Source organism: Falco cherrug (assembly GCF_023634085.1).
Source record: "Falco cherrug isolate bFalChe1 chromosome 11 unlocalized genomic scaffold, bFalChe1.pri SUPER_11_unloc_3, whole genome shotgun sequence".
Lineage (NCBI taxonomy): Eukaryota > Metazoa > Chordata > Aves > Falconiformes > Falconidae > Falco > Falco cherrug.
The window spans coordinates 147,165-158,533 of record NW_026599272.1 but is presented as its reverse complement, the minus strand read 5'-3'; the positions used below and the strand labels follow the sequence as shown (position 1 = coordinate 158,533).

At 58.9% G+C, this 11,369-nt stretch overlaps 1 protein-coding gene across 7 annotated transcripts in view; it reads left to right on the top strand.

Moving 5' to 3' along the window:
* The window catches only part of WIZ (WIZ zinc finger), a 52,037-nt gene that overhangs the window by 33,572 nt on the left and 7,096 nt on the right, over positions 1-11,369 (top strand). For 6 of the 7 annotated variants that reach the window (XM_055699934.1, XM_055699933.1, XM_055699932.1 and 3 more), the window contains exon 5: positions 10,614-10,778. In XM_055699934.1, the coding sequence (XP_055555909.1) occupies positions 10,614-10,778 (165 nt within the window). Of the gene's footprint in view, positions 1-8,988; positions 9,146-10,613; positions 10,779-11,369 lie in introns of those variants that run through there. The other variant, XM_055699937.1, reaches the window with a different exon arrangement.

Here is an 11,369-nt window from a genome sequence, read left to right as displayed (position 1 = left end):
ATCTTGAAGCCTTTGAAGCAGCTTCTTTAGGTGCTGCTCAGCCTAATCCGACGTTAGATCCATCCCTGCAGCGAGAAGCTCGCTGGCTTTAATCGAAATATCAAAAAGCCTGTCATCCCACCTCTCCAGGCTACTCCACGTGCCTGACTGCTCTTTGGAACGAGCATTGAGCACCACAAACGCAAAATAAAAAAAAACCAAATAAACCCAAATTCTTGTTCCCCAGTATGGCAAACCTCGGAGGATGAACGGCCACCAGCCCAGGGTGGTAGCCAGTGCCAACGTGAGGTGGTTTTGGAGGGTTTCCCTGGGTTCCTGCTGCCTCTGGCCATTCTTTGGCAATTTTTATATCTCCCAGTGCCCAGAATTTATTGGCACGAGCCTTTAGAGATAGCGCCACCATTCGGAAAAACTAGGGCTTGGGTATTTTGTGATGAAGAAGGGTGGAAAGTGTCTCGGTGAAGAAAATGTGGCCGCCTTTCAGCAACAACCACTTAGTGGAGTAGAGGCGAGTGCAGTTCTTCATGCGGCAGATCTCCTATCGAATGTCCCCGATGTGAAGTTTGGTTGGGTTTTTTTTCCACTTCTTAAAAATGGGTCACGTCTTGAAATACGATCTCGCTTATCGGTTTGGGCAACATACTCGAGGGTTTTTTTTCAGCATGTGATGTTGGTCCTGGGTTGGGAACGGCTCCTGCTCCTCGCCGTGCCCCTCACCCGTCGTTTTGAAATGCTGGTGGGTGAAATCAGGTTGGAAATTGTCCTTCTAGGTAAAAGTCGTGGGATCAGAGCTCGGTTTTGGTCTGTTTAGGTGTTGTGTTTCCACCCAGATAAGGCTGAGGACAGATGTCCTCACGTGGGGTGACCCACCTCGCGTGGGGTGAGCGTGACCTGCGCAAGGGCAGGAGCTCAAACACCCCCTTAGGTGTCCTGCGCTCCCAGGTTTAACCTTGCGAGCTCTGTCTGCTTACGAGTTTTGTCGTCGGGGGCCAAGAAAATGGGTAAATTTGGAAAACTTCACAATCCCCGGCTCGGCAGCCTGTTGTGTAACCAAAGCATGCACAGGGGATCCTGTGGAGATAGGGATCTAGGGACAGGTCAGGTGGAGATAGGGATCTGGGGACGGATCAGGTGGGGGTAGGGATCTGGGGACAGATCGGGTCGGGGTAGGGATCTGGGGACGGGTCGGGTGGGGGTAGGGATCTGGGGACGGGTCGGGTGGAGGTAGGGATCAGGTGGAGACAGCAATCTGGGGATGGATCCGCTGGAGACAGGGATCTGGGGACGCCTTCTGTATTTAAATCCCAGCCTGAAGGCTCTTTGGTTACCCACCCCAGCTCATGGAGACGACTCCAAGCCCTTCCCCGTTCTGCTTCCAGCCCCACATGACACTTTCAGGGCACTCCGCGCTGCAACTCTCTGTTGCAACCGATTTCGGCACGCAGCAGCACCCGCGGCGTTGCAATATTTATTTAACTCTTGCTCTGGGTCCGGCTGCGAGGATGCAGCTGAGCAAACAGGGGAGCAGGTTGGGTGATGGGGAGTGCCAAACCCGTCGCTGGGAGGATTTCGGCTGGGTTTTTTTGTGCCCGTTTGTCACTCCGAATCGCTTGTGTGAGAGCTCAGGTGAGCTGCCTGCTTCGGCAGGGGTGTTTGTGGCCGTGCCGAAGCCTCGACCGCAGCTCCCGGGCTGGAGCCGGGAGTCAGCATTAGGGCACCTGCTTAGCCCGGCACCCTCTGCCTGTCTTTTATCCACATTCCACAACGTACAGTTTGTTTAAGCCACATGAACGAGATAAAAGCTGTTTGCAATAAAGGTGGGAGGATCTGGCAGGGCACCGGACCCGGCGGTGTCTCCATGCCGCGGTGCCGACAGCCCCGTGCTGCAGCAGTGGTGATGCTGTCGGTGCCCTGGGCTGATGTCGCGGCTCAGAATCCACAGGCAGCTCTGCAAACCGCTTCCTGCTTCCTTCCTCTGTGCTTCCAGTGAAGGAAACAGCCAGAAGGTCTCTGCCAACGTCACAAGATGCCTCCGGAGCCGGTTGAGCTCAGAATATCGGTAGACCCTTAACCGAAACCCTCCAAGCACTCCGGGGAGAAATCCCCCTTTTTTTTTTTTTTTTTTTTGGGGGGGGGGGGGGGTGGGGAGACCTTGGTGAGCAGTTGGCTGCGGTTTGTGGTTTCTAACGAGGCTGCAGCGGGAAACAAAGGCGGAGGATTCAGCTCTGGGTGTTGGGAGATCGATTTGATGTGCACGGTGGTGCTTTTCCTCCTTGGGTTCATAAGCAAATCGCTGCGACACCCGAGGGTCTCCGTCCTCGTGGGGTGAAGCATCACCTCCCAGAGCTGTTCACAGGCGGGACGCGAAGGAGGAACAAAGAGCAGCACTGGGAAAGGGCCATGGGTTAAACATTTGCCAGTTTGCTGGTATCCTACCCTTGGCTGCTTGTTTAAAAACAAAAGAAACCCCAAACCAACCTCTTTAAGCAAAACTAAAAGTCAAAGGGAGGAAGTAGGTGTTGGGGTCAGTGGTGAGAACTTGGGTTTGGCTGCACTGGTGGGTTGGATGGGAGCGTGGGTGGCAAACCCAGGATGTTTTGAGATACTGGGGGGATCTTGGAGGTTACCAGTTCCCTCACGGAGCCTCCACCACTGTCCTTAGCACCCGCGCTGGCCTCACCCTTAGGAAGCTGACGGGGTCGTTGGTTTTCTCAGTATCTAAACCCATCGCTGGTTATCTCGGTAAGCAAAGACAACGGTTTCTGCTCTTCTGTAGATCCATATCTGTCAGTCTCCAGGTTTTGGCCATGGTTTCAGACCACTGATCATTTGCAATTCCCTCCCTGGTATGTCTGAACCCTCCACGGAATTCTGCGCTTAACGTGGGACGCGTCCCAGATGCGGTGCCGTGGAGAGCAGGAGGGATCTCTTGGCTCTCGCCCATCCCAGGACACAGCAGGGGTTGCAACATTCGCTCTGGTTTGGTTTTGAACAGCTTAAAAGTCTGAAAACTGTTTGGTTTGGGGTTTTTTTTTGCCCCCTCGCCCCTTTTCTGTGAGACCGCTCGTTCTTCGGCTGTCCCCAGTGGAGCTGGTGGCTTCTCTGAGGAGGTCCCCGTGCTCAGCGGTGGCTTCCCCCTCTCGCTGTGATGGCTGGAGGTGTGCCCTGCTGCCGCAGCCGCCTCCGTCAAGCCCAGCTTGGCTCATTAGCGAGGCTGTTTATGTATCTCCTGGCTCCCAGCGTTTTGGCAGCCACCTCGGAGAACACGTGGCGCTTCTTGGCAGGCGTTGAGAAGCGTTAGGCAATTGCATCCTCTCCAAAACGGCTCGCAGCTCCCCCTCTTCGTAGCCTGCCTCGCCTCGCTCCGTTGCCTGGACTGCTTTTGCAGGCTGGCCACCATCATCCTGCCCTTCTCCCCCCTTTCCCCCCCCCCCAGATTTAATTCCCCAACTGTCCCATACTGCAAGGTCTTCTGCTAGAGTGAGATTTCTTCTCCTGATCTGCTCCCGTGCAGGCAGAGTGATGTTTCACCACATCTGGGAGTAGGAGCAGGCGTGAATTTACTGGTTGACCTACCCCCCACGCAGAGTCTTTCCTTCTGGAGTGCATCAGACGTGGCGTGGGTTTTCAGGAGGATGAGGAGAGGGCAGGGAATGATTCTGTAACTCCTTCATCTGGTACTTGCTCATCTTCAGCCCCCACATGAGGACTGAGCTTGCCCCTACCATGCCCAGGGTCCTGCCTTGGCTAGAATGTCTTTTCCCTCTCTAGAACATAAAAAAGAAGAAACATTCTTAGGATCTCCTGGGTTGCAAGAGACCCACGAGGATCATCGAGCCCAACTCCAGATGCCACACGGGGCAACCTACACATTAAACCCTGTATCTAAGAGCGTTCTCCAAACTCTTCTTGGACACCAGCAGGCTTGGAGCCATGACCTCATCCCTGGGGAGCTTGTTCCATGGAAAACTCTTTCCCAATGGCCAGTCTGAACTTCCCTTGATGCCACTTTAAGTTGGTCCCTCACGTCCTATCGCCAGGCACCTGGGAGAGGAGATCAGCACCTCCGTCCCCGTTGGCCATCACAAGGAAGCTGGAGGCAGCGATAAGGTCCCTCCTCAGCCTCCTCATTCCCAGGCTGACCGACCCTGATGGCCTCAGCCACTCCTCCCAAGGTTCTGCTTGAGTCCTTCCACCATCTCTGTTGCCCTCTCTGATGTTCTTCTGTCCTCCTTAAAATGGTGGAGCTCCAAAGCACCCACAACACTCAAGGTCAGGTCACACCAAGATATGGGACAATCACGACTTTCAGTTTGCTATGGACACGTTCTAATATTTTTTTATGTCCTCCTTAGATTGTGGAGCCCAAAATTTGCCCACAGGCTCAAGGCCAGGTCACACCAAGATGTGGGACAACCACATCTTTCACCTGGTTTGCTCCACTGGGCTGGGACACAGGTGGCCCTTCTGGCTGTGCCTCCGGTGGAGCTTCTCATGGGCCAAAAGCCCCAGGTCCCTCTGCAGGGCTGCGCTCCTGGACACGTGGAGAACTGGGAGCTCCTTCCAGTAGACGACGAGTGAAAAAGGGACAGGGTCTGAGTGTCCAGGGCTCCAAAACTGATTTTAGGGGTGTCCTGGGGGAACCCTGGTGTGATCCACTCTGAGATACGAGCAGGCAGAGGCCCTACAACTCCTTGGATTCCTGCCCCCGCCCCCCCCTTTTCATCCAGGGGGTGCAAGCTGCCAGGGCCAGGAGGAGCCCATGGTGCCTGGCATGGGGACAACCACAGCCTCAGCAAGAGGCTGGCGGAGATCAGGAGGGGAAGGCACAACCAGGGCTGGAAGAGGACTTTTATTATTATTTCCTACTAGATTTTACAGGGTTTTTTTGAGCCTCATTTCTTCCTCGACTCTTTGACTGGAGAGGAAAGACCTTGGCACAGCTCAGCAGCAGCTCCGATCTCCACCCTGACCTTTTCTTCCTTGTGGTCACCCTCCGCGAAGGAACCAAGTTGCTCTGTGGACGTGGCCTTTCATCCTCCTTTCTGTCGAGGAGCGACGCCTACGCGTCCTGTGGTGGCCGTGTTCATCGCGGACAAACGGATTAACAAAACCTTCCGGAGATCTGGACCTGCCCCCAGGTGCTGGTGCCAGCTCCAACTCCAAAGCCAGGTCAGGTTGCTCAGGGCCATGTCCCGTTGAGTTTGGAGAGGGTTGGAGGTGCCACCACCCCTCTCGCGGGTTAATGTGCCCTGAGGACCCTCCTGAGGTTACGGCTCTCAGGGTCACGCTCTCCTTTTGTGTCGTTTTTTCTGATTTTCCTCCCTCTGTGCTTGTTCGCTGCTCACCCACAGCCTGACCTACTTTCTCCCATCTTTGATTCCTTTCTTGAGTTCCAACGTGAAGAGCTCGCGTTGGCCTTCTGCTCCCCTTCCCTCCTTCCCCTGCACGGGGATAGCACCACCATTGCCCTTGATACTCTTTTTCTCCCAGTCTCTGAAGATTTCGGATGGTAGGCAGCGCCACAGGGAGGCCATACGTCAGGTTTTTAGCCTGGATTTGAGCTCCCATTTTCACCACTGCCGATTTATGGCCACCAGAGACGTGAAATCTCTCAACCAGGTCTTCCAGCACAGGAATCGCAGAGTAAGGATCCCTGGGGGCAGCACTGGAAGGCAGATGGTCACCGTAACCTATTTCAATCTTGGCAACCGAGGGTAGAAATTGTCCCTTTCATCATGTTTTGGGGAGACCCTGGTTTGTAAGTGTTGGAGAAGGGGATGTTGTAGGGGGGGGAGCCCCGAGCTGGGATGACCCGGGGTACCCACGGGTCCTGCAGCCACCTCCACGTCCCAACGAGAGGACAGCAGAGAAAGGAACAGCATCGATTCCTTGTCTTTCTCCTCTCCCTGTTCAATTTGGGCGAGCTGTGCCTGCCACACCAATTCCTTATGACCTCCTCCTCCTCCTGACGTTTTCTCCAGCTTTTTTAACCCGAGGAGAGGTTTTTTACCTTACCACCCCAGTGGAGAAAGAGGAGAAGGACTTGAAGCGGAGTTCGTCGGCAGCCCGTCCTCCTCGGCAGAGCCAGCAAGGGGAAGCACCACGTTTAAAATGATTTGATGGCTCAAAAGCGTGACAGGGAGCTGGCAAAAGCTCCTTGGCAAGGAACCGGCTTGCACGGCGCTCTGGATGCTGTAGGCTGGCCAGCCGAGACAGATGCTTTCATCCTCACCCCAGACGGAGCCCGATAGTGAGCCAGCGAGCAGGCAGCTCTGCCCGTCCCGGCATTTCCCATACCCCTGGTTGCCTTCGCTGGATATTTTTCAGGAAGATTTGGCTCAAATTCGAGGGAATCGGAGTTTTTTCAGTCCACAGGGCAAAGCTGAGCTCTGCAGCTGGGAAGCGGCACTGGCTGCTCCAGAGATCATCCCTTGAATCCGGGTTAAAGCAGCAGGTTATCCTACTGGAGCATTTTTGCAGGTGCAATGGGATGTCAACTGCGACGAGGGGCTTTTCCCTCTCCTCTTCTGCCCGTGGTTTGTTGAGAATTGGGGTGAAGGTGTTTCATGGCTCCTTGAGGACTTGTGACTGTGCTACTGTGAGCGCGTCTCCCCCGAAAACCGGCCAGGATAAGACCCGCCGTGTCGTCACTGCACAGAGACCGGAGCCCCTGGAGACCTCTGGTTCCTGCTGCAGGCTTTGAAACTCCCTAAAAACATCAGGATTTGGCCCGTCGTGGCTTCTTTAACCTCGCAGAAGCCGACGGTAGATGGATTAAGCACCTACCATCCGTTTTTAAGCCCTCTTGCAATACCAAAGGAGGTATTTGAACCTCCAGAGCTTCCCCGTGGTAAAAAAATGAAGTGTCCAGGGTGGGTCTGATTCTGTTTTCGCTGTGGCTCTCGCGGGCTGTCTCCTTTTCCCCAGCTGGCCCTTCTTGGTTTGTTTTTGTTGATGTACTCTGGGAGCCTCAGGCGGGTTTGCCATCGCACGTGGGTTTTCCTGGTGGAATTACGGACCAAATCAGCTGGCTTTGAACGCCGTTTTTCAACTCTTAAGCCCAGAAACCGTAAGGAAACACTTGTGGCCATGCTGGGACTCTGCTTTTCCTTCCCCAGGGATGTGAGGAGGAGAATGGGGCTGAGCAGAACCTGGCCAAGGTAACAATTACACGCTCCATCTTTCTGTATTTCTATTTTAGGCTCCGTAACTTTTATTGATCTGTAAGTTCCTTCAGTTAGAGCCACATTCCTTCACCCTGATGTTCCAGGAGTGGATGGGGATGGTTCCTGCAGGATTGGGTCATCTCCTCACCACTGAGGTTAACGGTCTGCGCTCATTACGGCTGCTTTGCAATCCAGGTGGATTTTTTTTTTCCCCCACTCTGGGTGGATTTTGGGTTCCTATACATGGTTTCCATCATTCCCTTTTCTGACAGGACCCGCTCTTTGCCTTGGGCAGCGCGGCTGGGCCTCCCTTTGCCGGGCTTGCTCTCTCCCAACACCTGCTGTAATTTGGGGATAGCTCTCGCCAAAAATGTGGCGTCCTCAGCTGGCTCCAGCGCTGCTCCTTGGTTTCCTTGGGAATGGGGCTTTCAGGGAGGCTTTGCCGAGTTGCCTCGTGTCCCGTTGAGTCAGTGCTCCGGCATTATTGGGGACCCCCTGCTCTGAGGAGGGGTCGCAGTGCCCGATGAGGCGGCTGATGTCCGTGTGTCCCCGCTCTGGGCAGAGGATTGCTTCACTTTTTGCTTTTTGTTGCTTTTTTGGGGGGTGGTTTGAACAGAAACCCGCTCCCTGTGGCAGCTGGGGCTGTGGCAGAGGGATGGGGATGGAGAAAGGCCATGGGTGGCCTTTTCCATCTCGGGAGGTGTCCAGATGGTGCTGTCGGCTGGGTATGGGGCTGGGGCAGCCCCACACAAGCCATGGGGGATGGGGAGAGCCCTGGTAGGGGAGGGGGGGTGAGCCAGGGGCTGGGGGGGCAGCAGGCACCATGGGGTGCCTGTGGGGCAGGGCTGTGAGGGGGACCACGGAGGGCCATGGGGCTGGGGGGCAGCAGGCAGCAGGGGGGCCTGTGGGGCTGGAGCTTTGAGAGGACCATGGAGGGACGTGGGCCACAGGGCTGGGGGGCAGCAGGTGCCATCGGGGGGCCTATAGGGCTGGGCTGGAGGTTTGAGAGGACCATGGGGGGACATAGAGCCTGGGCCTGTGGGGTAGCAGGCCCCACTGGGGGCCTGTGGGGCTGGGCTAGAGGTGTGAGGGGACCATGGAGGGCCATGGGCCATGGGGCTGGGGGGGGGCAGCAGGCCCGTGGGGCTGGGCTGGAGGTGTGAGGGAACAGTGGAGGGACATAAACCTGGGGCCTGGGGGGCAGCAGGCCCATGTGGAGGTCTAGACCCTGGGGCTGGAGGTGCGAGGGGACCATGGAAGGACATAGATCTGGGGACCTGTGGGGCAGCAGGCCCCGTTGGGGGACCTGTGGGACTGGATTGTGAGGGGGACCATGGAGAGATATGGGGCTGGGGGGCAGCAGGCCCATGTGGGGGCCTAGACCCTGGGGCTGGAGGTGTGAGGGGACCATGGGGGGACATGGGCCGTGGGGCTGGGCCCGGCCCCTGCCCCATATCGCAGCCGGGGCCCAGTAGGCAGAGCCAGGCCCTGTGGGGCCCGGGACCCCCGGCCGCCTGGGTACGTCCGTCCTGGGGCTGAGCTGGGCCTGGTCCCGGGGCCTTGTCCGGTGCCTGCAGACCTGGGGCCGAGCAGCCCCCTCCCCACCGCACTGCTCGATCGCTCGGCGCTCCCCCCTCCACCCTGCCGCCACCTCCCGCGCGTCTCTCCGCGGGGGGCGCCGATCGCTCGGCACTCGACCTCCCGCCCCGGGGAGCGCCCCCACCCGCTTTTTCTCCTTCCCGCCCCCCCACCCCCCCCATCACTCGGCGCTCGACCGCTCGGCCTGGCGGGCGGGCGCGCGCGGCTCGGCGCTCGGGCCTAACGGCCTGGCGGCCGCCCCGCATGTGCCGGAGCCAAGATGGCGGCCTCCACCTCCTCGCAGCCCAAAGTGACAAAAGCGGCGGCGGCGCCGCGACCCCGGGACCGGGACCGGGGTGGGGACGGCGAACCCGAGCCCGAGGCGGCGCCCGAGCCGGGTGAGGCCCCCTTTTCCCTCCGCCGACCCCGCCCCGCCGCGCCCGGGCCCACCCGCGGCCCCCACCCCCACCCCCCCCCTTCCCCCCGCCGCAGCGGCGGGCCCGGCCGGGGGCCGCCGCCGTTCCAGGCCCGGCACTGACGGGGGAGGGGAGGGGAAGGGAGGGGGGGGGGGCCCGGTGGAGGCCGCTGTCGCCGAGCCGCCGCCCTCCTTTGTCCGTGCCCCGGCCTCGCTTTGTTCCTCACGGGGGGCCCCGCCATCCCCTCGGCGGGGGCCCCCAGGCCTGGCCTGGCCGTTCGCAACGGGCCGCGCCCGGTTTCTGTCACTGCTGGGGGCAAGGGCGGGGGGTGGGGGGCGGGGGGGGAAGCCTTTCCCTTCCTCTCCGCCCCCCCGGGGCGGGGGGGGGGGGGGGCACACGATCTGGGGTAGGGGGATGCAAATCCCGGCTGCGCCCTGGCACCGCCCCGGGGGTTGGGAGCGGGGCCCGGGGAGCCCGAGGCAGCCCCCAACCCGCCCCCTGGCCCGGGGCGGGGCTGCCAGCGGCCGGCCCCCCCGCGGGGAGCTGCCACTTTCCCTGTCCCCTCCCCTTAGGCAGCTGCCACCTTTCTGGTCCCCTGCAGGGAGCTGCCACCTTCCCCATCTCCCCACCCCCGCAGGGACCTGCCACTGGCCCTGTTCCCCTCCCCATAGGGAGCTGCCACTTTCCCTGTCCCCCGTCCCCCCCCCCGCAGGGACTTGCCATTTTCCCTGTCCCTCTCCCCGCAAGGAGATGCCACTTTATGCCCTCCCCCCACTGCAGCGACTTGCCAATGTCCCTGCCCCCCTCTCTGCAGGGAGCTGCCACCTTTATGTTTCCCTCCCCCCCCGCAGGGAGCTGCCACTGACCCTGTTCCCCCTCCGCCTCCAGGGAGCTGCCACCTTTCCTGCCCTCCCCCCCCCCCCCCCCCCCCCCCCCCCCCCCCCCCCCGGGAGCTGCCACTGTCCCTGTCCCCCTCCTCACAGGGAGCTGCCCCCATCCATCCATCCATCCCACCAAAGAGAGATGCCACCTTTATGTCCCTGTCACCCCCCCCCCCCGGGAGCTGCCACCTTCATCTATGTCCCCCCCCCTCTCCAGAGAGCTGCCACCATCTTCTCTGAGGGCACTGCCACCATTTCCCCCCTTCGCAAGGAGCTGTCACCATCTCCCCTCCTGCAGGGAAATGCCACCATCCTTCCCACCTCCCGCTGTCCCCAGGCTCCCCCAAATCCCACTGGCAGGTCACCGCTGTCCCGGTGGCATGTCATCTGCCACCGGGGTGGGTCTCCCCCTCTGAAAGCCCCCGCCAGCCCCCGTGCAGAGCCCTGTTCTCCCCCATTCTCTGTCTGAAGCTCTTCTGGAACAGCTTAAACCTTTGCTACCCTCCTGCCATGGATCTGTCAGCTGCATCATCCCCGCTGAGACTCTGACTCTTTCTTTATCTTGGCAGTCCTGGCTCCAGAAGAGGAAGAGCTGGTGGCCATGGAGGTGGGTTCACCCCCTCTCCCGAAAAAAAGTGCTCCCGCTGGGCAGATGGATCAACCCCCCACCAGGATAGGGACCAAACTGTCTCCTGAGCCACCCGGGAGCAAACCAGAGCCTCAGGACTCCAAAAGTGAGTATTTTGCCTGGCTTCTTGGTGTCTGCAACAGCCCAGCACTAAGTTTTTTGCTGTGAGGAGAGAGCGGGCAGCCTGGCAGGTGTTTATTTAACCTGATCCAGGAGGATTTTCAGGTTGTTTTGCTTAATTAATCCTTTAATTAAGATGGTGGCCACGTAGTACTCCGGTACCACTGGTTTACGTCGCTTTTCTTTCCCCAGTGCCAGCAGCTTTCCAAAGCTTGCTGGGACCAATGTGCACTCCCTGTTCTCCTTAAACCACCTCAATCAGTCCTTCCTCTCCTAGTTAACGACATCTCCCCGAAAACAATCGCTTTGAGATCCCTCTCCCTCCCTAGCTTGGCCTTGGAGCCTGCCTGTGGCTCACCAATTGCAGGCAAGGCTTCCCAAAAACACTCTGGAAAACATTCTCAAGCAGGAAAACTGGTCTCCTTCCACCCCAGCGCAGTGATCCTTGTCCTCCCCCAGCTCTGTTCGCTCTTCCCTGCTTTATTCCTGCCTGCGCCGGGGCACACGGAGCATCTTATTGTTCAAAATTAGGGTTGGGGTGGGAAAAATCCCTTGGGGGGGGCAGGGGGGGGGAGAA